General features: G+C 45.2%; 1 protein-coding gene across 3 annotated transcripts in view; it reads left to right on the top strand.

Moving 5' to 3' along the window:
- LOC149347988 (receptor-type guanylate cyclase Gyc76C-like) overlaps positions 1–26,966 on the top strand; it is a 321,612-nt gene extending 294,646 nt beyond the window's left edge. For all 3 annotated transcript variants that reach the window (XM_089587835.1, XM_089587834.1, XM_089587836.1), the window contains exons 15-24: positions 833–904; positions 3,403–3,583; positions 6,710–6,859; positions 11,380–11,554; positions 11,880–12,020; positions 14,650–14,773; positions 15,062–15,404; positions 16,670–16,761; positions 17,535–17,807; positions 20,573–26,966. In XM_089587835.1, the coding sequence (XP_089443961.1) occupies positions 833–904; positions 3,403–3,583; positions 6,710–6,859; positions 11,380–11,554; positions 11,880–12,020; positions 14,650–14,773; positions 15,062–15,404; positions 16,670–16,761; positions 17,535–17,807; positions 20,573–21,157 (2,136 nt within the window). In that variant the 3' untranslated portion in view covers positions 21,158–26,966. The remainder of the gene's footprint in view (positions 1–832; positions 905–3,402; positions 3,584–6,709; positions 6,860–11,379; positions 11,555–11,879; positions 12,021–14,649; positions 14,774–15,061; positions 15,405–16,669; positions 16,762–17,534; positions 17,808–20,572) is intronic.
- Positions 26,967–27,363: the final 397 nt, after the last annotated feature.

Here is a 27,363-nt window from a genome sequence, read left to right as displayed (position 1 = left end):
GATGTGCCATCGGCATGAAGAGTGCAAATAATGTGTATGTGTCAATCAACCACTCATTTTATTGGATGAAAAAGTCAAGGAACTACACAAGCAATACATCACATGCGAACACTTCGTGAAGGCTGGCTTTTCTTTCTTTAGTCAGACCAAGTCCTGTGCCATATGTTCAAGTGGCCAGCCTGCATCAGGTGTAATGAACATTCGCCTTGAAAGCCCTTTGGTTACTAGGCTATTGCTTTTTAGCTTTTCTGCTGCATAGAGTAATATATAGGGAACCTCTGTCATAAACTACACAAATGTGCTTATCTCGAAATATCGGGTTATGTCAAAAGCGTTTGGTTCGTTTGGTTTATTAGGGTTTAACGTCCCAAAGCGACTAAGGCTATGAGGGACGCCGTAGTGGAGGGCTCCGGAAATTTCGACCACCTGGGGTTCTCTAACGTGCACTGACACATATCGGGTACACAGTGCCCTCCAGTAGGTACACCAGGCAATTGTTGCCGCTTATCTGAAAATTTTTTCCTAACAAAATTCAGATATCATTAAGTTTGGCCTCTGAGAACTAAAAAAACAGTCATTAGCCTGCAGTTTGCGTGGTTCATGAGCCGTTTAAACCTATAATAATGCCGCAGTTGAACAAGCACATCTTCACTTGTGCACCCACTCACATCGCTTTGTACTTCGCATAATCTGGCACTATCGCACATGGCCATTGTTACCGGAATGTTGCTTGGAGGGTTAATGGCAGGGACACAATGTCATTAAATCTGGATGTTATATGATGTGCAAACAAAACCTCACATGACAAAGTCCTTTCTCTTTCCCCCTCTAGGATATTCTTGAAAATGACGCCATAAAGCTGGACAACGTGTTCATCGCTTCTTTTGTGTTCGACATCATAAAGGTATGCACTGAAGCTTCAGGCTTCAAATGTGTTTTACAGGGGACGCAGTGCTCGGCGCAAAGCAAGACAACAACAAAAAAGACATTGGTCTCGAAGGAGGGCTCCTTAGCCACTTAGCATTCTTGTTTGGTCATTCTAGTTCAGACCACAAATTTAGATACTGTGGAGGAAATCTGTTCGGCAGTTCTGAATGTGGGCGGAGCTTCACTGCAGACGGCCTGTTCGTAAGCAGCATTGAGAAAGAGACGTGCGAAACTTTTGATAAACAGATTTAAAGGTGCTGTAGTTTGATACAACTCAAGTTTGCAATGAAGCTCTGCCCACATTCAAAACTGCCAAACAGATTTCCTCCATGACAAAAAGTAGACTATTGTTGAAGATTTCCTTGTTACCTAAACAAGAAGCTAATCGAGAGACAAAATCATAAGCGCAGTAATTTTGATATTTCTGGCTTGTTTATTCAATCAAACATTAAAATGATTTCAGACACTGTTGTGGTTGGCCGGCGGAGTAATACAGGACGCCATACACCTGGCCAAGTGGCCCGCTCTAACATTTGTATCCTACTATGATAACTTTTAAAAGGGTAATGATGTCATCATTTGATATAATGCAGTTTTTTATTCAAGTAGATGATACTCTAGCTTACACTTTTATTTGCAAAGTTTAAGCATGCTGGACACATTCTTTATTCTGAAGTAAACGACTAAAATTGAGGCAAGGTTCCTCCCGCCAGCAGTAATCGCCATCTGGAAATGCTCCTTGTGACGTCATGAACTGACGCCGGCCACCGTGTCATCCTCAGTGTCGGCAGCGATAAGCTGTCGGCAGATTGCATGAACAGTGCTCACAGTTCCACCCTTAAATCTCGCCTTGCGTGCAAGCCATCATGATTCTTAATTATTACTGGCCAGATTCGTCAAAAGAAGTCGCAGATTGTCCTGCAGTGAAGGTGTTTGCTTCATATCCAAATTCGGTACGACTGCCAGAATCTACAACGATGGCACTTAGTGAAGTTGGCAACAATGGCGAGATGTTGTAATATTCTGAGGAACCTTCTCCCGGCTGAGAAGAATGCATGTAATGTCCTATATGAGAGGGAAATAACTAGAAGAATAAGAATGGGGGTGGAGCACATATGGCAGGTTCTCTCAGATCATGAATGGTAGCTTACCAATATCCCTGAAGAGAAAAGTATACAACAGCTGTATCCTACCGGTACTCACCTATGGGGCAGAAACGTGGAGGCTAACAAAGAGGGTTCAGCTTAAGTTAAGAACAACGCAGCGAGCTATGGAAAGGAAAATGATAGGTGTAGAGATCGGAAGAGGGCAGAGTGGGTGAGGGAACAAACGCGGGTTAATGACATCTTAGTTGAAATCAAGAGGAAGAAATGGGCTTGGGCAGGGAATGTAATGCGAAAGCAAAATAACCGCTGGTCCTTAAGGGTAACGGAGTGGATTCCAAGAGAAAGCAAACGTAGCAGGGGACGGCAGAAATTTAGGTGGGCGGATGAGATTAAGAAGTTTGCGGGAATACAGTGGCGGCAACTGGCAAAGGACAGGGTTAATTGGAGAGACATGGGAGAGGCCTTTGCCCTGCAGTGGGTGTAGTCAGGCTGAAGATGATGATGATGATGATGAATGTCCTATAATTACTACTCGAGTAACCCATGTACATTTCACGAGACTGTACTAGCATCCCCTATTAGCATCCCCGTGACATCTAAAGAATGGAACCACCTTTCCACTTCCATCACCTCTATTAAAGACGCTGACCTATTTAAGAATGCCGTTAGTGATTATACAATGTGGTGATACTGCACTAATTCTGTTCGTACTGTTGTTTTTGTATTAATATTTTTACCCATTCCTCTCTGTAATACTTCAGGCCTGAGAGTAAATAAATAAATAAATAAATGTGTGCACACGGCTACCTTTTAACGCAATGCGAAGTTTGCGCCATTGTACAGCTCAGTTTGCTGTCGTGCACAGTGTTGTAGTGCAACTTTTCTAAGTTGCATGCAAAAGCATGTGGATTAGTGAAATCTAATGTTTTTAGCGAACCTTACCTTGTTCTTTTTTTTTATAAGCGAGAAAGTTTGCAAAGTGTTCCATGCTCAGATGTTTGCTTAGTGCATTTGCTTCTTAAGTTACTTGTCTTTAAACGGAGCATGTGTGAACAGAGCTTGCAAGGTCAACTACTGATGCTAAACTGAGCTCATACCACCAGGGAGCTGCTGGCTTTCTGTAATCGTGGCTGGCCAGATATGTCGCATCGTTGACAGTCGAAAAAGCTGTTCCCTCTCCTGGCCGACATATTTTTCGAGGTGGGTAGCAGCTGCTGTCATGGCGAAGTATGTAAAAGCGTGCCTTTTTTTTTTCTCTTATCTGACTGTGATGTCTCGGAAAAAATATGCTAACTAAATTTGTTTCTTTTCGAGATGGAGATCAAGCTATCCATCATATTCCATATCTCTCTGTGTTGGTGGACCACAGGGCCTGCATTACCTGCACGAGAGTGACCTGCGTGTGCACGGGAACCTCAAGTCGACCAACGTGCTTGTCACCAACCTGTGGGTCCTGCGGCTGACAAACTTCGGTCTCTTAGAGCTGAGGTCTGCCAATGCCGCGTCACGAGCCCACAAAGACGACAAGGACGTCTACCGGATGTACCGCAGTAAGCACGCCTTAATTACTTTTGCGCGGTTATAGTTATACTTTAGACAAAATAGTAACAGGTTTGGGATATAGTTGGGAAACTATTATCTGAAAAAATTGTGACGCGCAAAATGTCCATCAGTTTTGCCGCAGCTATACACTGCTGATCATGTGATGATGACATCATTCCGTGCGAACGACGCTTTCTCCACGCAGTACACCTTTAACAGTTCACTCTGTGAAACAGAAGAATTCTTATAATTCTTGACGGGGCGTTCAGTTACGGTGACAAGGTACCAACTTGTCAGTGCCATGCTGTGAAGAATCAAGTGTGTTGATACTGCGTGCAACCAGAAGGATGTATATCTACATGCTGTATACAGCGATGCACATGTTCAATGCTTTCTCAGCGTTTCCCGATGTTGTCGGTGTCAACAAGCGACTTATGTACGCTGTATGCCGGTTGGTTGTTCTTTTCACTTTTTGGCTTCACCGCGACGTTGTTTAGCGTATCGCGAAACACCCTTTGCAGGCAGAAATCTGTTGTGGCATACTCGGCATTTTCAACCAGAGCGCTTCCTGATTGGTACCAACGCCGAAAACATATCACCTGCCCTGGCGGGTAGCTGAATGCAGCAGGACGGGGCAGATGGTCACCAAAGCCTATTATGTTGAAAAAATGAAGATCGGTTTTGAGGTTCAGTAACAGTCCCACTTCTCGGTGGACACCTCAACCGCGCCATGAGGGAAGTAATTGGAAGGCAGTGAAAGAAGGAATACAGAAATATGTGCCGTAGTGGAGGGTTGTAGAATAATTTCGACCACCTGGGGATCTTTAGCATGCTCTGATGTCACTCACCACGTGGGCACCTTTTGCGTACCATAGGCGGCCGCCGCAACCAAGTATCCTAATCATGCTGCATTGCTATCCTATGAGAATATTCTCTGGTGCAAGTTTTTTATTAAGAAAGGAAAGGCACAGCAATGGGCTCCGAATTAATTTCGGCCACCTGGGGTTCTTTAAGTGCGCTGACATTGTACAGAGCACAGATGTTTTTACATTTCGTCTCCATCGAAATGCAGCCACCGTGGCTGGGATTCGATGCAGTTACATCATACTTGACAGCCGAACATCATGACCACTCAACCATCGCATCAATTTCTGGTGCGTTAGAGTGTCTATTTGAGCTAACAACGCAAGAATACGGCCTAGCTGATGTTACGGCTCGTAATGGAAAACTGCACTGCTTGAGGCCACAATGAGAGTACAATAAGACTGTTAGCACGGGATAGTTCGGCCAAAACAACGCGATGCGCTTCGTCTTGCCTTGTGCTGTTTATACTGTCTACAATTTGCTTGCAGTTTTCTTTTGCCCTCAAGCAGCGCTGCTTTTTTTCCACTGTGAACATTGTTGGAGTATTGGTTCACATATCTGCAGCCCGTTTTAGCCACGTGAGCCAGGACCTGTGTCATATGTAGGTCTTGGAGTGGATGCTTTTGTTGGGTGATGGAAGGTGACTGCTAGAATTTCAGGTGCTTAATAACATGATTATTTATGCGACGATTGCACGGAGAGTCACAGCTGTCACTCTCAAAAAACTTTGCACTGTATTTTATTATTTTATTTAAATAAAAAAAATTGAGAGATGATTATGATAGTTGGTAAGGCGAAATTTGAGTGCAGCTGTCCGCACTCCACCTGCCTCCACTGGCCACACTCTGGGATCTGCCCGTGGCAGCCACCTTCGAGTTGTTCATTGCTCTGCTTTCACTGTGGTCGAAGGCATTTCACTCTGCTGCTATCTACGACGGTTGTCAGGTGGTGTGTTACGCCGACTACACCTACAACGCCGATGACAATGACTACGACACATCCATGAACAGGCGCCTAGGAGCCGCGCTCTAAAAGAAGCCGTTACATTCTAGCTCTCTGCATCTTTACACTGCCCAGGTGGTATCCTTTTTAGAAACATTTAAACTCTTGCTCATGGCATTCTGGAATGTTTCTGGCAGAAACCTTTATTCGCTGTAGAACGCTTCCTTGGGGTCTTTACGAAAACTGCACAGTTAATTTCAGCCCATTAGTGGTTGAGGGTAGAACAGAGGAAATTTTGTTCTGCCAAATATTAAGGAAGCTTTTTAAAGGGACAGTGAGGAGAGCTCTATTGATATTTTTTTTTTAGCAAAATCTGATAGTTTGGCATTTCATGGCTTTGTTGCCACTTGGCCGGCAGCGAAAGATGCATTTATTTCTAAGAAATTTGGATTCGAAGTTGGAAAAGTTTTTCCCACGCTCTGATTCAAACTTGGGACTCTCTTATGACGACACAGGACTAAGTGACGTGAAACATGACGTGCACATGACGTAACGCAGACTCCGTGATTTCTGGCGGCCAGCAGTGCGGCCTAGCAGCAGCCGAAAAGAAAGCTACCGCCGGCCGCACGTTGAAGGCATCTATCGGCTATTGCAGCCGTCGCTATCGTCGCTTCATTTACATTTGCACCGGCATTTTGCCAGCGTTACGATGGATCCCGTTCTCGAAGTCGTCAACGAAGTTCTCGCAAATAGACACCTTAAGCATACCGTGTACCTTGTTACCGTTAGCGGAATACCGGGAGCCCGCCTACCGTCGGTGAGCAGGCGCTGATAAGTCCCGATGCTGCAGGCACGTGCATAGCTGCCGGGTACGTGGCGCCATCTGGCGACATCAAGGAGATTTGCGCATGCATTGGCTGCGCCTCAGTGATTTGTGGCTTCTCGGGTCCTAGTGTTGCTACAACCATTGGTTCTAGCAACACTGTTTTGTCCTATGACGTCATCACGCTTGTACTTGCGAGTTTGGCCTGTGGCGGCGATACCTATATTTTGGTTCTTGCTCTTTTCTACGTTACAAGTGCTTTGTTGTCAGTATGAGTGGCGTGTTTGTAATCAGGAGCTGGTATTCTGTCGATACAAGCCAACTTCAATTTCTCCTCAGTGTCCCTTTAATGAAACACGTTTTTCAAAAGCCAGCAGATTACGTTTTTTTCAAAAGCAATGGACATTTTCATTTTGAAAGTTCTCACTTAGCTTTAGCTTTCAGCACGGCGTTCCTTCTCTACTATACTGTCACCCCTTTCAGCAGTGTCATTTCTCTCACGCAGGTCAGATGTGGCGCTCGCCCGAGGTGCTGCGCAACCCGGACCAATATCCGCGGGGAAGTCAGAAGGATGACATCTACGCATTCGCTATCATCTTGCACGAAATCATCGCCCGCCAGGGTCCTTGGGGGAGCACAGGCCAAGAACCAAGGGGTTAGTGCAGTGTGCTCTGGTGTCCTCACCATTCTCTCCAAGTACGCGCAGCATATAATCCCAACACCAGCACCTGACTTCTGGCAGTGCGCCTGGGATACATATATCCCAGACAACGCTGAGGCATCCTGAAAATGTCCTCAGGATGCCTCCACTGGGATGTTTGGTTGTCCTCAGGACGTCCTTCAATGATCCTCAAATGGGTCTCAACAAGTCGTTTTGTCCGGCCCCAGTACGTTTCGAGAACATCCTCAAAAGGGCACCCTAGGCCCTTTGTAGTACATTTTCAGGACATTTGTCTGAATTTAGGACATGCTCAGGATGTCCTAAAAAGGGCAACAAAGGACTAATTTAGTACATATTGTGGACACTACATTGAAGGCCTCGCTACAGTTCATTCAGCATTGTGAACTGTTCCTCATATTTAAGCTCCATTACATGTACAGCTACACCTAACTGCCCCTAGAACAAGAACAATAACAGCTGCCACTGTAGACAGCTAATATAGTGCAACACTTGGAAGCTATAGCCAAGCTGTAAATGTCCGCATGCATATGAAGTGTGCAATGCAGGAAATTGGCAGCAAGTTCTAGCATACCCAGTGCCGGAAAAGATCAGGTCTAAATGCTGTCTTCAATAAACTGGCTCAGATGGTTTTCAGACCGATGAATCTGATGACAGATGAGTTTACTGCTTGGAAAGGCAGAGAGGTCGGCCGGAGAGTTGAATATCTGGCCTCCTACTCTGCGCTGGGGAAGAGAAGAGTGTCATGATGGGTGACTGAGCAACCTCAGTAGAATGCACATAATGCGTCAGTTCAGTTAGTATAGAAAAGTTAGCAGGACCAAAACACAAAAATGATACTGCATAAATATTTATTTGTATACACTTGACTACAATGCTCATTTTGTGCTTCAGAGAGAAAATTCAGATTCTTCAGCTTGGTGCGTCTCGGTGTCGACCTAAAAGAATCAATCTTGGTAAAAGCAATATACCTACAGGCCAACATTAGCAGCTTATGCTTTTTGTATTTTACTGCATATGTGCTAAGCATTTCCACAATTAAAAATATGTAATGCCTTTAATAGCATCCTGAATTCTTGTTTAGTAAAGCCAGAATTTTTTTCCTATTGGATACATGCACATATTTCAGTTCCTACAGTAAGCACAAACAAGTTAAAGAAGCAATTTCACCTGGAAAGATACTCCTCCCCTTTCATGCAATTTGTTAAATCACATGATCTGGCCACAGAATAAACAGAACTTCTCATTTACAGTCTTAGTAGATGTGACAAATGTTCTTAACCACATTTCATTTTGTATTAACATCTTAGAGAGAGGATATATAAAGTGACAAAGGCAGCAGTTTTGGTGAAAAGTGGCAGACATCTCTTGCTAGACCAACCAGTGTATCTCAGAAGGCTACGATACAAAGTTATCAATGCTTTCAAGACATTTCCTGGATACTTGCGGTATACAGCAGTAACATGCTATTGCTTCTGCTTCAACAGCAGTTACAGTACAACTTACTATTGCTGTGAACACGGACTTCCATCAAAAGCAGCATGACTTTCAACAGCGATGTCACCGCGGCGTGAGATGACTGTGATTTCACTGTCCAAATCTGAAGCTTCTGCCTGAATTCTGTGATGTCATCAGCATCACCTACGCCGCCCTGCGTGGAAGTGCCGTGCATACAGTTCAGAAGCCTGCTGTCATTGGAGTTGGGTGCAGGAAGCATGTCTCTTTCAACACCGTCCACGCCGGGAATGCCTTCCGCAGCTTCCCAGCCCCACGCCGACCACGCCACACTGACGGAGCATGACGAGCAGGCTGCCTCGACACCACAGTGCTTGTAACTGTCCGATGACACACCAGAAGCCACTTCTACACTGTCTGTCCCAAGTTCGCTTGACAAGCGCCTGTTCTTCGCACCAGGCTCGCGCGATGTAGGGGCTCTACGCACAACACACGTTGCAGGGTGCTCCAGTTGACGCGAAGTGGATGGCCTTGCTAGTAGTTCCATTTCGCTCCAAGTTCAGCAGCTGAAAACAGGAGTCAACACGCAGTTTCCTCTCCCGGTGGAACTGCCGATCAGAGCTTTGTCCACCTTGTCTGGCGGTGTGACTCAAAAATGGCGCGAACGTGGTGTCATCTGTAACAAAAACAACAAGAAAACTGCGAGTGCCATAGAAACAAGAGCAAGCGACAAGCAGTTTTGCCTATCACGGTGACTGCTAAGTTCGCAAGTTTTCCTTTCAAAACAAATATAAGGCAGAACGTCAAGCATCTCACCTTTGTCGGCGTCGCCTCCATAACTTTCTCTGCGACTTCGCTAACTTCGCTGCCAAAGTATACCATGGCTTGGCTTGGCTTGGCTTGAAGTGACTGGACTTGACCGATTGAAAGGTGGCGTCCCCTCGTGGCTACCCCAAAGATGCCGATGTAAACGACAGATCCGAAGATATTCAAAAGTATAACAGTTTTCTAACTTACTGATAATACAAACAAACAGACAGTATGCGTGACCAACTCTCGATTACTGCAAAACAAAAACTGGAAAAAAAAATCATGTTTCCGGAACCTCAGTGCGCTCTTCCGCTGCTCGCGCGTTCGCGTGCAAAAAGTAGGGTCCCTACAAAAAGCATGGCAAAAAGCAACGCGCCCGAGCGCCCGCCTGCTACGCCTGCTGACCATGCGCTGCGGCGTGAATGTTCACGCGGCGCGGGCGGTGAATCTTCGCTGTAGCGCACGGCGCAGCCCAACTCGAGCCGTTGCGCTCTTTCTCATAAAAAGGAGAAACGGGAGGTTTAGCCGCGCGGTAGATATAAGTAAGCACAAATTTGTCAAGAATTCACCTGTGCGCTTTAGTTAGCGCACTAATTACCGCGCTTCAATTAGAGCAATAATTACGTATAGCAGTAGGAACAACCGCAATCAACAAAAAAGGTCTGTTTGTAACTGGGTCTTCATCAGGTCCTCGAGATGACATTTCTAGGACCCTCGACTAGGCAGCGTCCTCAGGACGTCCTAAAGACACAGTAAGAAAGCGTGAGGACGTTTGTATCTTTTGAGGACGTCCTCAGGACGTTTGGTGTTGTCTGGGTAATGTCTCTTTTTGCTGGTATTGAGGCATGGCACATTTCCTTTTTATTTTATTGCGAAAGCAATACTAGTTGCACTTTCAGCCCGTCGCGTAGCGAGGCCGATAGCTACCATATTAGCATATTGGATTGGAATGGATTGGATTGGATTGTATAACCAATGCATCACCACAAGTCTAACCACAAGCACCACCGCCAGCTACACTACCAGCTGAACCATGGTGTAGCTACGGATATTGCTTTCGCAGTTACCGAGCTTAACCAAGCTAAGCCACAGCCATTTTCATTCATTTTTATCGAATTTGCTTCCCACTGCCTGCGTGGCCGTGTGGACCCAAAGTCGAAAAGCCAGTGAGGAGTCAAGCAAAAATTGGTGGAGGTTTAACGTAGTTAAACCGAGGAGACGTGCGAAAGCAGGTGTTCATTCTTCAGTTCTTCAATTGGAAGGGGGCACATAAACTTTGCCTTAAGCGTATGACGCGATAGCATAATGGGTTAATTCCCATATATGCAGAAGGTCATTCTCTACTTTACATTCATCGATCCCTGGGAGTCCTCATACCTTTCGTGATGCAGCGGTGATTGGCAGGTGGTTGTTTCTATCAGAGCCACCGGTAGTGATTGTGCGACCCATGTTGCTCTTCCCGAGCAACCTCTCACGCAGATGGCACGACGCTGCTCCGAACTTGACCGAACTTAACCGAACCTACCTGGGTAAGCTCGGGTAGTAACTCGAGTTGGAGCACAGCTGAAGTTGTTGCTAGGCAACGGCGGCTCAAGATCGTTTGCTAGCCACACCGCCACGAGCATACGCGACGAGCCGAGCTAAGCTCCAGTTATGTTGCTTTCGTAACGAAAGGGGTAAAAAATTTAGGATCACAGCGTATGCACATTTACAAAGAGCAGGTACACAAAAATATAGAATTTACAACTACAGAGAACGAGCAGCACAGCTGTTACCATTAGTCCCTTCCTTTGGCTTCAGTCCTAGATCTCTGAAGCAGAGTTCTCTTAGTCCCGAAACTGGTCTAACTGGTTTAAGGAACAATTTCCCAGTTGATTCCAGTTGGATACCAGTTGGATGCAACTGGAATTCAGCTGGGAGCCAACTGGAAACAACTGGAATCAACTGGAAAATTGTTCCTGAAACCACTTTGACCAGTTATAATTTTCGCCTGGGTGGCTTGTGTTTCTTCAGCGGCTCAGCTCGCTGAAGGATAAATAACATTAAATATTGTTGCCCAAATTAAGTGTATGGAGTATATGGAAATGATTCCTGCCTCGTTTATAGGCGTGAAATGTTATTTTTCTTAATATAAGAGTGCGAATAGTGAAAACCGCTGCACTCCAGTGCTGGTAGCCGAGAATGCTTGATTCATTGCTTAGCTCATTGCTGACCACGACATTTCTTTGCAGCCATCGTGGACAAAGTGAAGGCTGGCCTGGATCCCCCTTTCCGGCCACCAGTGTCGGACCTTCAGTGCCAGGACTATGTGCTCAACGTCATCACTGACTGCTGGGCTGAGAAGCCCGACGCACGGCCTGAGTTGAGCCAGGTCCAGGAGCGTCTCAAGAAAATGCGGCAGGGCTTGTAAGTGCATTTCAACCTCGTATTGCAGTTTAGGAGTGCAATATTATTGCTTCTTGGCCTTGATATTGCCGCGAATCTTTGTAGCGTTCATTTGTGGTATTTGTTTGTTCATGCCTTGTTCAGCCTTGAAGGCTGCCGACGCGCCGCTTTATCGCTTCGTTTGTAAGGCAAGACGCGCCTAGATTTACCTGAACAGAGTGTAAGGGAAGGGAGGAAGGTGGGAGTGCAAGAAGAAACTTCAGTGAAATTTGTGTCTGGCTGCTAAGCAGTGATAAAACTCATTTTGTACCATTACAAAGTTCAGCTCATACCTTGAACCCTGCAGGAAGCCAAACATTATGGACAACTTAATGTCTTTGATGGAGAAGTATGCCAACAACTTGGAGGACCTGGTGGCAGAGAGAACCTCCCTGTTGGAAGAGGAGAAGAAGAAAACGGAGGCCTTACTTCATCGCATGCTGCCAAAGTCAGTACCTGTGTCTTTGTTTGCATAGACACGATGTTTAAACGTGGTCCTGAAGAGAAAGAGAATAGTCAGATTCACGCTGTAATTTTTTTGTAGAAAAAGTTGCCTTCAGGCTTCAAATTGGTTTGGTATAGTATTAGTGTGCGTTTCTGACATCCAAAAGCTGCATGTAGGCTATGAGAGGTGCCGTAGTAGAGGGTTGCTGATAAATTTCGACCACTTGTAACCCAATGGACATTGGAACTCCCTTGGACATCCCATGGGCGACCTAAACGTCCACAGGACATCCAAAGCAGTTTCAATGCCCACTGTGTAGATTTCTATAATGTGCAGTCATAAACATAAGTCTGTGGATATTGATTTCTGCGTTGCCGCCTCGCTAGCCACGAATCTGGTCATTATGCTGTTAAACGGAACATGCATGTCGCCTCATCTTTCTGTGATTTTTAAAGTGATAGCGTTAAGGCTCCTGTTCTGTACAAAATCCGGCACCATTGGCATTGTGAGCGAAAACTCCCCGGAGAAGCAGCCTATGTGGGCCACTTGGGTCACATGACCTTGTGGTGTCATCACAACCTGCCCACAGGATTGTGAGCAAACTGACCACGGTGGCAGGTGGCAGTTCAATTAATGATTGGTCACAAGAGGTTGCTTGAGAAAAGCAACCTGGGTCACGCAAGCCCCACTGGTGGCAGCACCTGCCATCGCAGGTCAGAGGCGCATCGCTTAACCCTTTCAGGGTCGAATTATTTTGAAGAAAACTTTCCCAGATGGTCAAATTACTTTATTGCAGATCTTGAATCTACAAAATGTATATAATCGAGAATAAATAGTAAAAAAAAATTAGGAACAGTACTTTGGTGACAGCATCACTCACAACCGGAAAATGTTCAATAGAAAAGAATAGCAACGGTGATAAGCAAGCTAAGAGCAGCACCAATAAAGATAGAAATCAACTTTCGCCGCCTCTGCAAAACAGTGCCCACAAAGAGAAAACACGTTTCGCGCGACTCCGTTGCGATCCCGCGGCGGAATCGAAACCGCGTAGGCGCGTTGCCACAGAGGGCGAGAATACCTCGCGAGCAACGGTGATAAGCAAGCTAAGAGCAGCGCCAATAAAGATAGAAATCAACTTCGGCAGCCCCTGCAAGATAGTGCTGACAAAAAGAAAACTCAAATTTCGCGCGACTCCGTTGCGATCACGCGGCGAAACCAAAACTACAAAAACGGTGTTGCCGCAGTCTGTGCCGCCGCGCTAAAGCTAGACATAAGTTCTGCTTATCTCCGTAAGAAGGCAGCACAAAATTCAAACACTTCTTGTAAGTCCTAAGAGGTGGCAGCACCCCCCAGTGAGCACGCATTGTTCTTTTGGCGCAAAATTTCAAACGGAAGATCGAAACCGTACCCGTACGGCAAAGACCTTGCGGGACAGAAAACCGCCGCCGTATATATACGGCAAAAACCTTCAAAGCGTTAACTGCTGCACCACTGCGCCAGGAGCGGTATGAGGACTCCCAGGGATCTATGAATGTAAAGAAGAGAATGACCAATTCCACATATATGGGCATCAACCCATTATTGATATCGCATCATACCATTACGGCGGAGCTTAAGTTCCCCTCCATTTCTTTTCATTGACTTGCTTTGCCTCTGTGTTGAAATTAATTTTTTTCCTGCAAATCCACAACCTGTCAACTTTTGCCTATGACTGTACTATCACGCTCAATATGAGTTGCAACGCGCGGTCATCGACCGGGGCTCGTTCCGTGGTGTGCCTCCTCCAAACAGTCGCTCGGAATTCTGGGAGAAGCTGCTGTTCCAGGAAACAACAGCACCCCCGCTCAGGAAAAAGTTTTTCCCAGAATTCCGAGCGACTGTTTGGAGGAGGCACACCACGGAACGAGCCCCGGTCGATGACCGCGTGTTGCAACTCATATTGCACAGACATTGCACACCACAAGGACGTCCGTGCATTTCGCCTTCAATGAAATGCAGCTTTCGCGGCCTCCACTCAGCAGCCGAACGCCATAGTCACTAAGCCGCCATGGCGGGTGGACATCAAATTGGTTGATGGGAACTAAATCGCAGTTGCAGTGCACTGGCGCCTTACTGTTCTGCAGGGGTTACAGAGAATGCAGTGCAGTGTCCTGTATTCACGAGACTTGCTTTGTGTTTTAGTGTGCCATTTGTGTTGCACTTTTAGCTTGAGATGTGGCGTATTAGTGCACAGACTAATAGTAAATCTCAAATGTCTAAGCGTTTAATTTAATGGCCAGTGCTACTTCTGTTGTTCCCTGTCCTTTGCATTACCTTCCCTGGCGAAAATCTTTCCCAGCCCAACTGGTTTATGGAACAATTTCCAGTGGGTTCCATTTGGAACCATCTGGGTTCCACTTGGTTCCAACTGGAACCAGCTGTAAATTGTTCCATAAACCAGTTGGGCTGGGAAAGATTTTTACCAGGGATTTCTCACTGTTCAAGAGTACACTGTTATGTGCTTCTTGTCTGCAGTGAAAATACTTCTGGAGAGTCTTATCCTCACAGTTATCAACCTACTGAAAGTGGCAATCTTGCTGCACATCACTCGTGTACCAAGTGTTAAGTTTTCTTGAAAACCTTTTTTTTGCAGGACTGTGGCCCTCCAGCTGATGCGTGGCCAAAAGGTGGTGCCTGAAAGCTTTGACTCTGTCACCATCTACTTCAGCGACATTGTCGGCTTCACGGAAATGTCAGCTTCCAGCACACCTTTAGAGGCATGCATTTCACTTTGTGCTATTTCATTTATGTGTGTTGAGATGCTTTTCTAGGAATCAGCCACAGTAATTAGTGGCACCGCTTTACAACCTGAGAGCAAGCTTGGGCATGCACTTGTGCGGTGTAGTTCAAATTTAGCGCGATAGTACAGTATGGCTGCTAATAGTTCTACTAAGTTGCCGTGAGTGCAGTTTGGTGTCAGTGTTAGAAACCTGTGCCATTTACTCATGATGTTATGTGCACACTTGTGCATTGTGCGTAACAGCCGGCACTGTTGTTACGTGCAGGTAGTGAACTTCTTGAACGAGCTGTACACATGCTTCGACTCCATCATCCACCACTATGATGTGTACAAGGTGGAAACCATCGGCGATGCCTACATGGTGGTCAGTGGGCTACCAGTGCGCAATGGTGACTTGCATGCCAGCGAGGTGGCCTCTATGGCGCTCGAGATCCTAGATGCGGTGCGCCACTTCACCATCCGACACCGACCCGGTGCGGCACTCAAGCTGCGCATTGGCATCCACTCGGGGCCCGTGGTCGCTGGTGTGGTGGGTCTTACCATGCCGCGGTACTGCTTGTTTGGTGACACCGTCAACACTGCCTCGCGCATGGAGTCCAACGGGGAAGGTATGCCCACTCCTTGGGGTTTTATGCTCTGCCAACATCAGCAAAGTTTCAGCCTATAGAAATCTTGTTCATCAGCAAGGCTAAGTCAACAGGAGTCTGATTTTGCACTGTAATGATCTGAATCGTTTTGAAATTCCCATTGAAATCACATTGTGGGCTTTGTAGCACCTGAAAGTTAGCAGCACAGATTTGCTTACCATGGGAATATGGCGCAACACTAGAACTAAAAGTCTGTGCATTGGCAGTGCCTTAATCTAGTACGAAGCACATGAGTATGCCATTCCTACACAAGCTATGCAGCACTTTTCAGATATGGCATTCATTCTCATGCGCTGAAGAATTTTAAGATGTGTGTGCGGTACCTAGACTTTGCTGCAGGGATGGACAGTGTCTCGTGCGCGAGTGGTTCATGCTGCATAGGCTGGCAGTCTTGGTAGTTTAGAAATGGTGCATGCTGAGCATTGTTATGTATGTTGAAAATGCTAGGTGAAAGTGTATCTACACGCATCACACGTCACCATCATCCTGGTTCACTTACCCCGTACTTTGCTAGAACTGACACTTTTAAATTTTCCTTTTTCCTGCGTACCATCAGTGAGTGAAATTCTCTGACACGATAAAATGTAAGCGCATAGTCATCCTGCATGCCTTTTCATTTTTAGTTTTTATTTTTATTTTACTTGTTGCCCGTGTATCTCTTATCTAATATGTATTTGTTCTGCTTGGATCTGTAAGATGATCTGCAGTATAAAATAAATAAATAAAAATGGTCAATATTTAACATCTTCACCCATCAAGCCAAGTGGTCAATATTCAAAGGTGAAATGTATCTTTTTCTATATCGCCGCTCTGCGCACACAAACCACTCCTCGTCTGACCTCTCCGAAGCTCTGCTGGCTGAGAACAAATCCCCAGCTTACACTGCGCACGAGCAGTTCATGTTGGCAGCAAGCACAAGTGACGCATGATGACAGCTGCAAGCACTCATCTGCCTTTTTGCATCTGAATGCAGTTTGCTTCTTATACAAGCGGATCATGCCTGTGGTGACTACAAGTGTTTATTTTTAACCAGTTTTCTGTGTAGCGCACAAATTTTAGCGCATTCTGCAAGGGGTGCCACGTCTTGTGAAAAAGGCTAATTGACATATGAGTTTGAGTTCGCTTGCTAAGCTCCTAAAATTTAAATGTGAACAATGTGCTTTAGCCTGTCGCTGATGTTGCATAGAAAAGTGTTACACTGGGAACAACTTTGTTCCTTTTCGCAGCCCTGAAGATCCATATCAGTAGCCAGTGCAGGGAACTGCTTGTCAAAATTGGAGGCTACGACATCATTGATCGGGGTCTGGTTAAGATGAAGGTAAGTACACTGTACTTCGTTTTCATGGCATTCACGGACAAAGTATTTTATGAGGCATAGTTTGTTTTTTACGGTGTTTCTGGCATTCTTCGTGCTTTCTATGCAAAATTATTTTTGGGCTCCATAATTGGGAGTGAATAGAAGCTTGTACATCATACCTCCATTCTTAGTTGGAACGTCTTTGATTTGATGCCAGTATTTTTGCATCAGATATTCAGTGTTGCGTATGCATTCACTTTGTTAAAGCTTAACCTTGAGCTGCTGAGTTATTTTGACCCCCTTTCTGAGCCAAGTTACTATGGTAAGTGTGTGACATCAACTTGGGTAAAAATTTTATTAAACTTGGGTCCCATGCTGCATGGCAACTTTCGAAATTTTCTAGTCCTGAACAGTTTACAAGTATTGTTTCAACATTACGTCTTTATTTGTTAGGGAAAGTTAGCTAGCCTAGTTAAAGTGTGACAGTTTGAATGGAATAAACTAACCCACATGAAAGTGTGCCACTGAAACAGCCTAGCATCTTTGGAAAAATGTGTCCAGTCTTAGACACATTTCTAAAGGAAGCTGCTGAAATCTATGGGCACCTAACATTCAGCCAACAGAGTTGCTGCAATGTTTATGCATTAACGAGTAGTGCTGGGGTCGCTCGAACATCATCATCATCGGCCTTGGTTATGTTCATTGCAAAACAGAGGCCTGTTCCATTTGTGTGCAGTTTCTCAACAAGTTTCATCTTATCTGCAAAAATCATAACGTCTGTGTTTCACCTGCAGGGCAAAGGCGAGCTGCGCACCTACTGGCTGCAGGGTCACATCGCGGGTCCGCAGCATCGTCGCCCCGATGACGGTAGCCAATCAATGCCGCTGCCTCTGTTCAACGTCGGTGATGGTGGGGCGACAGGTGGCGCCACTGCGGCACCTCATCGCAGCCCCAAGACCGAGGGGGGTCTCCCAAGGCGCGGGTCACTCATCCCCAAGCTGTCTGACCATGACACGGACTTACTAGGGGCAGGCCTGATGAACGGTTCCGTTATGGGTGGCATCCAGGCAGGTTGCTTCTTTATTCAAAGTGTACAGGCTTTGGAGCAGTATATATTGATTCCTAAGGCAACCTTCCCAAGCAGCACAAGTAATTGGCCCAGTATTGGAAATGGATCGTTTTACTCTGGCCCTTTGTAGGACTGGCCTTTCCCTGTATGTTTCCAATATTGGGCCTACATGTTTCCAGTATTGTGCCCAGTATTGGAAATGGATGGTTTTACTCTGGCCCTTTGTAGGACCAGCCTTTCCCTGTATGTTTCCAATATTGGGCCTACATGTTTCCAGTACTGTGCCCAGTATTGGAAATGGATGGTTTTGCTCTGGCCCTTTGTAGGACCAGCCTTTCCCTGTATGTTTCCAATATTGGGCCTACATATTTCCAGTATTGGAAATGGATGGTTTTACTCTGGCCCTTTGTAGGACCGGCCTTTCCCTGTATGTTTCCAATATTGGGCCTACATGTTTCCAGTATTGTGCCCAGTATTGGAAATGGATGGTTTTACTCTGGCCCTTTGTAGGACCGGCCTTTCCCTGTATGTTTCCAATATTGGCCCTACATGTTTCCAGTATTGTGCCCAGTATTGGAAATGGATGGTTTTACTCTGGCCCTTTGTAGGACCGGCCTTTCCCTGTATGTTTCCAATATTGGGCCTACATGTTTCCAGTATTGTGCCCAGTATTGGAAATGGATGGTTTTACTCTGGCCCTTTGTAGGACCGGCCTTTCCCTGTATGTTTCCAATATTGGCCCTACATGTTTCCAGTATTGTGCCCAGTACTGGAAATGAATGGTTTTACTCTGGCCCTTTGTAGGACCGGCCTTTCCCTGTATGTTTCCAATATTGGGCATACATGTTTCCAGTATTGTGCCCAGTATTGGAAATGGATGGTTTTACTCTGGCCCTTTGTAGGACCGGTCTTTTCCTGCATGTTTAAAATATTGGGCCTACATGTTTCCAGTATTGGGCCCAGTATTGGAAATGGATGGTTTTACTCTGGCCCTTTGTAGGACCAGCCTTTCCCTGTATGTTTCCAATATTGGGCCTACATGTTTCCAGTATTGTGCCCAGTATTGGAAATGGATGGTTTTACTCTGGCCCTTTGTAGGACCAGCCTTTCCCTGTATGTTTCCAATATTGGGCCTACATGTTTCCAGTATTGTGCCCAGTATTGGAAATGGATGGTTTTACTCTGGCCCTTTGTGGGACCAGCCTTTCCCTGTATGTTTCCAATATTGGGCCTACATGTTTCCAGTATTGTGCCCAGTATTGGAAATGGATGGTTTTACTCTGGCCCTTTGTAGGACCGGCCTTTCCCTGTATGTTTCCAATATTGGGCCTACATGTTTCCAGTATTGTGCCCAGTATTGGAAATGGATGGTTTTACTCTGGCCCTTTGTAGGACCGGCCTTTCCCTGTATGTTTCTAATATTGGCCCTACATGTTTCCAGTATTGTGCCCAGTACTGGAAATGAATGGTTTTACTCTGGCCCTTTGTAGGACCGGCCTTTCCCTGTATGTTTCCAATATTGGGCATACATGTTTCCAGTATTGTGCCCAGCATTGGAAATGGATGGTTTTACTCTGGCCCTTTGTAGGACCGGTCTTTTCCTGCATGTTTAAAATATTGGGCCTACATGTTTCCAGTATTGTGCCCAGTATTGGAAATGGATGGTTTTACTCTGGCCCTTTGTAGGACCGGCCTTTTCCTGCATGTTTCCAATATTGGGCCTACATGTTTCCAGTATTGTGCCCAGTATTGGAAATGGATGGTTTTACTCTGGCCCTTTGTAGGACCAGCCTTTCCCTGTATGTTTCCAATATTGGGCCTACATGTTTCCAGTATTGTGCCCAGTACTGGAAATGAATGGTTTTACTCTGGCCCTTTGTAGGACCGGCCTTTCCCTGTATGTTTCCAATATTGGCCCTACATGTTTCCAGTATTGTGCCCAGTATTGGAAATGGATGGTTTTACTCTGGCCCTTTGTAGGACCGGCCTTTCCCTGTATGTTTCCAATATTGGCCCTACATGTTTCCAGTATTGTGCCCAGTATTGGAAATGAATGGTTTTACTCTGGCCCTTTGTAGGACCGGCCTTTCCCTGTATGTTTCCAATATTGGGCCTACATGTTTCCAGTATTGTGCCCAGTATTGGAAATGGATGGTTTTACTCTGGCCCTTTGTAGGACCGGCCTTTTCCTGCATGTTTCCAATATTGGGCCAATTATCTGTGCGGCTTGGGTTAGCATTGCAGATTTCACATCATAGTCATTGAACATACATTTGCGACGCTTGCGTCATTAATACTGTTTTGGTGGGATTCTGCTATTTACTTTCAAGGAATGGTTTATACTATTTACTTTCAAGGAATGGTTTATACAAAGCACTTCAAAGTACACTGCATTCCTGGAGGCTCCACATACTCTGCAAGAATGATGCTACTGGTTTTATTAATACTTATCAGGTCTATGTTAGCTGCACAAAAAAGAACTGCCAACTGCTGGTGGCCTTGAGTATTCGAAGTGTCCAGAGATTTTACTGTGGCATCTGCTTGCTTAATGGCACATAAAACATGGACAATAGAAGTACTCTGCTAAAGCATGTCCCTTACTGTGCACGGCATAATTGAATGTTCTCAGGCGTGAACTGATACTTCCTGCTGTAAAGAATCACGATGTGGCAAGCATCAGCTCCAAAAAGCTGTACAAGATCTAGAATTCTCTCCACTATAGTATAGTAGTTCCAGTGTGCTCAGGTATACTTTCTTTCACAGGCACTGCACCGGTTGAAGCAGGATAGCCCAGGAATCCTAAGGACGAAGCCTTCCCGGGAGTCTTCCTTCACTCACAAAGGTCCACGACGGCATGACCTCATGGAGGCGCCTTCGTCGCGAACCAACAGCATGGCTGACCTTGATGGTGGCCTCGTGATCCCACGCCGGAACGAGTCTTCACTGGCGCCTGCGAAAGACGAGTTCGGCTGTTCAAACCCCGACTTGGCTGTGCTGAGAGCTCGGCAGTGGGCCGACCGAGGCAAGAACGGACTGAAAAGCCTCGACGAAAGCGCGCGACCCTTGCTCAGGGACGCTTCGACCAACTGCAACGGTGATGGGGGAGGCGGCGGTGGTCACCTTCTGTTGCTCGCGGAAGACGCCGCAAAGCGGTGGCGCTCTTGCGACGAGATCACCGCGCTCACACCCGCTCGTGACAAGCTGAAGAAAATGTTCACCGGGCTGCTGCGCACAGGCACGTCGCGCGAAAAGTCACGTGACTGGGACACGACGGCAGTGGATGCCGGTGGGGGCCTGCCCAGGCTCGTCTGTGAGAGTGTTGAGGACACTGCAGAAAGCATTGTCTGACGAAGCGATGAGGACGTGACGCAGGGAGTGTTGTCTGAGTGTGAAACTCTTACCCACTGCGGCCCATCTTCAAACCTGTTTGAGATGCAGCCATCGAAACCTGTGGCAAAGGCACGCGCTTCCGCTCACCTCCACTAATAGGCTGCGGAGTTCACAAATTGAGGGCATGTAAGTGCCAGCTCTTGAGACACGGGAGGGCACGTCTTTCTAGTACATAAGGGCCTTGTACAGGCTCTCTCTACTTTCTGGACAAGCCTGCCAAGAAATTAGCGCAGTGTATGCAAGGGAGTCCCTTAAAAACGAATTATTTTTTAGAATCGCATGAAATTATACTTCATTTAATTACAGCCACTTGAACTTGCACTAAAAAACATGTTTGTATTCAATACAAGTAATGGTAAATGTAATTACTCCCCTGTCTTGGTCAGACTATGTTCATATTTCGCTGGACAAAGTTAAGTGTCAATGTTGAACGTTGAGTAAGGCAAGTTTACAAGTTAGAGGAAATGTACAGTGTAGAAGGTTGGTCACTTAACGTGGATATTAAGAGCAGTGGCAGATCCTCAGGGATTCAGACTGCCTTTGCTGAATACTTAGGTCATTTTTAACTGCCTAATTCCTTAGCGAGAATATGAGTGAGAATGTCCGGCAATGCTGAAAGCAGGAAGAGCTCCTCTGGCCATACGTGGCACAGTGAGCAGGAATTTCTGGGCTTCCATGGCACCCAGTGGCAACAGGTGCATGAACAGAGGTAGACGGCTGCTTTTCAGAAGTCAACGCAACATGAACATTTGCCAAGTGGAAGCAAGAATTTAGCGTTATGCAAAGGTAGCAAAAGCAGTGACCTTAAAGAACTGTTCTGCGGTGGCCGTGTGTTGTGCTACCAGCTCAACGTGACTGGACTTTAGTTTTCTGATGATGGTGTCTGGACTCAGCTGCTGTTGTGGACGCCAGACAAACAAACTACTTTTGGGCTTACAGCCTTGCTCAGGCAAGCTGGGACAATCGTCGTGCGAGAGTCGGCGCTGTGTGAATTACCTTGGATTACCTTTGGCATCTACATTCCTATAGCTGAGCGTTGGTCACTGGGCAAGGCACAAGAGAGCTATGTGCTTATTTTCTCCGGCAACTGCGACAAATTGGAACTCTCGAAATATCTCTGTGGACCTTCGACCCTCGACGCAAATAACAAGTGCCACAAAACAAGTGTGCTACTCTCAGTAGGGACTCTTTTTTAACTGTGGACACAGCTGCTGTGGAGTCACCTTTGTCGTTTTCTTTCTTGTTGCGAATGTTATTGCCAAAAACAAGCTTGTGTGGTTCGTTGAAGTGCGAGCCATGCAGCTGAGTATTGTGCTTCTCGAGTTTATTTTTTTTTGTCTGTGCACACAAATATGTGGTGCATATGTGACAGTGTGTAAACATTATGTGCTGGGAGCACCTGACAGTGTCAAAGCCGAGAAGTGTCTAGGTTTTTTCTTTTCCCAATGAACACTGAACCTCCCCTGGACCTCCTGGGGACGTTTAGGATGTCTTCAGGACGTCCAAGGGATGTTCAGTGCCCATTGGGTTGTACGTCCTCCTTTCAAACTGTGTTCTTTCCAGTGTCACCATAATGATGCATTACCAAGCTCTCGGTGTGTGTGCAGTTTCAATACACCATGAACAATTTAACTATTAATTTGTTTAAATTTTATCCACCCTTTGCCCTTTTTCAAATAATTTTCTATGTGTCAAAGTGCATCCTCATTCCAAGTCAAATGAATGAACAAGTGTGTTTCTATGCGTGTTATATTATTTTCAAGGATATTTTGTTGGTTTCAGCATTGCAGTAACACTGCAAAAGCTGGCGTTACAATGTAAGTTGAGCTTAGTGTTTTGAAGTTTAAAAACGCATTTGCCCCAGTGTTTTTCATAGTCACCTGTGTGTTGTGTCTGTAGTGTATGAGAACTTGCATTGTTTAGCATTCACTGAAGTTTGTATTTAATGTTTTCAGTGTGTGGTTTTCCCATGTGCCTGTGAAAACTGTGAATGACGTGTGTGTGTGAGCATCTTGTGTTCTCGCTTATGGGTTCAGTACCTGAAATGCAAGAGAAGAATCAAAGTTTTCTTTTCCAGAGAAATGTGGTTTGTCTCGATGAGAGCGTGATAGCAGTGGGCAAGAGCAGAGGGCTTTTTTTGAACAACCGGGCTTCATTAGCAAGAGCGAAGATAATTCAAGTAGTCCGTGCAACACCACGGCAAATAGTAGCACGAGGTTTTGTCAGTGCAAGGACTTCTGCTTTTTCAGTTTCACGTGCTTCGTGCAACTTTGCAATTATTGGTCAGAGAGATAACTTTGGCTGCATGCCGGCGAAAATCTTTTCCAGCCCAACTGGTTTATGGAACAATTTCCAGTGGGTTCCAGTTGGAACCATTGGGTTCCAGTTGGTTCCAACTGGAACCAGCTGGAAATTGTTCCATAAACCACTTGGGCTGGGAAAGATTTTCACCAGGGGAATGATGCTTGCAGCTTAACTATTTACCGCTTTTACTAGCTTAATGAATACACTCACAGCTTTCTTTGCCAAAATAGACATTTGTGACATGGTTCCCGTAGTAATGAACACGCAATTCTTTGAAAACTTTTTTGGAAGAAAGTGCACTCTTTAGTAAATACTGTAATATATACTGCAGCGCACCAGAAAGGCATTTGTTAGCACCGTTTTGTCAATATGGAGGAATTGCAAACGCTGCAAGTGGCAGCATGCTCATAACTTTTCTGCCTTTGGCAGTTATGTGCCATTCAAGGAGTTTCTACCTTTTCAGGAAATTTTAGGCATAAATTTAGGCAAAAAAAGAATCTTCAGTGGTTTTTGGGGAATTTTAAGAACTGAAGTTTTTTCGTTTTTTTTCTGAATTACTGGATTTTCCAAACTGCTGCAGCGAAATAGGGCCGGAAATAGAGATTTTGGGTTTGGTTAAGGGAATTTTTTATTGCAGCTTGAAACATCACTGGCCGTTGGAAATGAAGTAGATTGCTATGACACTTTTGGATACAAGCCAGAAATTTGCCTAATTTAACGTCTTGAAACTTCTCCGGCGGTGATGTCGATCCATAGTCTTATGTTCTCTTGTATTCACTCTGAAATCTGTTTCTTAGCTTTGAATAGTGACAGAGTGTGGTAAGCAGTGTTATTCTATTGTTACTGTCCGTTTGTTCGTTACTGGGCATGAGGCAAACAGTAATGAAGGCGTATGCATTACAACGAGCAATGTTAACATATTCATGCACTTTCCATGTTATTGTTAACTTTTCATTGTTTTAGAGTGACTGATGGGTTTCACAAAGTTGTAGAGGAATTGAAGGAAGGGCTCATCCTTCTGACGCACTCGACACAACTCGGCACTAAGTTGAAACTGCATCTGGAACATGTCTGGTATCAGACATTACTGAAGACAGATATAGCCACTCTTAGATGTAGTCAAGTATTCGTTGCACTTTATTATGTAACATTAGGAAGCCAAAACGTCATACATACACTGTAAAAATTTACTGAAGCAGCAAGTATTTCGACAGAACAGAAATCACTTATTTCTTGAATGAATTAGATCAGTGGCTCCTTAGTAAATAGTGACCAAATAGCATGACAATTACTAATTACGAAATTTCACAGCAAGCAGTAACTGCATTTGGCATAGCTGCAATATGATTCTGTTATATTCATCCAGGCACCACCAATCTTGGAAGGAAAGAAAAGTAAATGCTCTTCCATCTATAGAGAAAAAGTAAACACTTCTATGGTTGCAAAGAAAAGTTTGCAGACAGGTACAAGCAAACTTCTGTCTGAACACTCATAAGTGGTGTTGGATGTCTCGGAGTATTCATTCGGTTCACAGCTGTGCTTTGTAGAAAGAGCTCAGCTAATTAGTTTGTTTTGTTAGACCCTTACTGGAAACAACCATTGTAAGTGTTATATATACAAGTGAAGTAAACCATTCACAGCTGCCTCAGGTCGCTGCATGAAATTATATCGCAGTTCTCAGCATTGATTGCCCCCAAAATTTGAGTGCCAGTATTGGCTCAGTAGCTCACAAACATAAGCTTATTTGTGAGCTCTAACTTCTCATGTTAGGCATGCATTCAGAGATAGCATTGATAGCAGTGACAGGTTACTGTTATCTTCGCTCATTAGGGGATATCCTTCAAGTGAATTTTTGAGATGTCTTTCAGTATAGATAGTATCAAATTGAAGAAGGAATTTCTAAGTCTAGCATCTCCAAACACCCAGGATAAGTAATGCTTATGACCAGTTTACATTTAGCCCTTGAGCTGCGGTAACATCAAACATTTATTGATGTGAAACCGATTACAAATGTATAGTTTTGTTTAAGGTTCTTTTGATGCAATAGTCAGGGAAGTTGACGAAAAAGGCAAATATGATGCCTGACTCAGTGTCAGCCTGCTTCATGCCATTCTGCTTGACAGAGGAGCTCCTAAGTGTGGACAAGCTGGAGAGGAATTATGAAGCACATGTGACGAAAAGCCAGGAGGCCACATCTCGTCTCAGCAAAAAACAGGGAAGAGTAAAAGTATGGCGTTCTGTGGATTCAGGTCGGATTCTCTGCGCGTTTTTTCCTCAGCGTAAGTCGTTTTTGTGCCCTTCAACTAGTCCTGCAGGTGAGCACTTTGAATCGCCTTTTTAAAGCATATGGCTGCAGTTTTCCTGTCTGAGTACTGTTGTCAAGCACGAAGATTTCACCTGGTTGTAACCACATCGATCGCGTGCACTTACCTTGTAGTATCAGTGTCAGATATAGAACCAGAGATGAAGGTGCGTTCATGGCTAAACAAAATGGCCGCCATCTGACAATTATTACTAGGCATGGGCAGGACTAATTAACGTCTTTGAGTGCATGAGGCATTTTTTTATTGCAGTCCCACACTGTCAGAGTTGTGCATTTGTATGCACGTGCGTGCATACAAGAGAATGTTTCTGGCAGTAGATGCTTGAATTGTAATCGATAATTTCCAAGCATGTGAGCATCTGGCATATCGTTTCAAAGTTAATGGCTCCCGGACTTCGGTAATGTGACTGCATTGCATTTGCTTATTTTGGCAGGGCCATAGATGTGCCTTGTCCTATCAGTTCGTGTGGCAAGCTGCTCAAATGAGCATGCAGTCATCTAATGGGCATAGATGTCTTAAAACTAGTATAACAATGTCTGTTGAAATCAATGGTCCTTCGTTGGTTATTTGTCTGGTTGTTTAAGCGATGGTATAAGGTTTGACGTACTTGTAGTAATAGCGATGAAGCACACACAAAAAAAGTAAAAAATTGAAAGCAACAGCACCATGCCAAGGTAAGACGTCCCTGGAATACCAGTGGCATGTGCGCTGTCTTAAAGAATTATTTTTGAAAGGACATCGTTGGACTTTTCTGTATGTTCCTGTGCTTGATTTCTTTAGGTGTCTCATGTTCATCGCAGTTGCTGGTAAAGACTTAGCTTGCAGATTTCTTTGCCCACACGGCCGTGTACGTGTTCTGTCCCAAAGTGGGATGGACAATTTGTTTGCTGGGTTCGGCGCCTTAGGTGGCGCTGACGAAAAAAAAAAGTATGTGTCAGTGCCAAATGCGCGCATATATTCTTTTTTTTTTCTCTTGGGGTGACTTCTGTGATACGAGTTACACGTTATGCGTTTGAATGTCACGACAGCGCGCCGTCATTGTTTTTTTTTCTTTTCTCTCCGTTGCTCGGAGCTATGACAAGTGCTTGGACTTGGCTCCTTGGCATTAGTGTAAATAAAAAACGAATTATTTTTCTCAAGCCTCCTGCTTCGTCAGCGGCGAGTTGCCATTAAGATACACCCTGCATGAAAAGTTTAGAGCCAAGGGGGGCTTGATGAATCCTCAGTGTTCTGGATCTCTTCTTTAAGGTAAGAGGGATTAACTCTGGTCCTGCCCCCTTTGAAGATTAGGGCTTGCACAGATACAGGAGCCCCACTACATGACTTAGAAGCAAACCCCGCTTGGCTCTGAACATCTTACAGAAGCAGTACATGCGACTTCATATGGTGATTTTGACGAGATCAATGTCACGCTGCGGTGGCACCGCAGACTAGTTCAAGAAAGACTGGCATGCTCGGAACATCGTTGTTTGCTCCGTTCTTTGGGTGGTTTACCGACATATGTGAGACGTTTGGCAAATTTTTGCCATAAAATTA

This window comes from Amblyomma mixtum, chromosome 4 (genome assembly GCF_055824585.1).
Source record: "Amblyomma mixtum isolate Tamu chromosome 4, ASM5582458v1, whole genome shotgun sequence".
NCBI classification, from domain to species: Eukaryota; Metazoa; Arthropoda; class Arachnida; order Ixodida; family Ixodidae; genus Amblyomma; species Amblyomma mixtum.
Note: the sequence above shows the minus strand (reverse complement) of the source record. Positions and strands in the feature narration are given on the sequence as shown.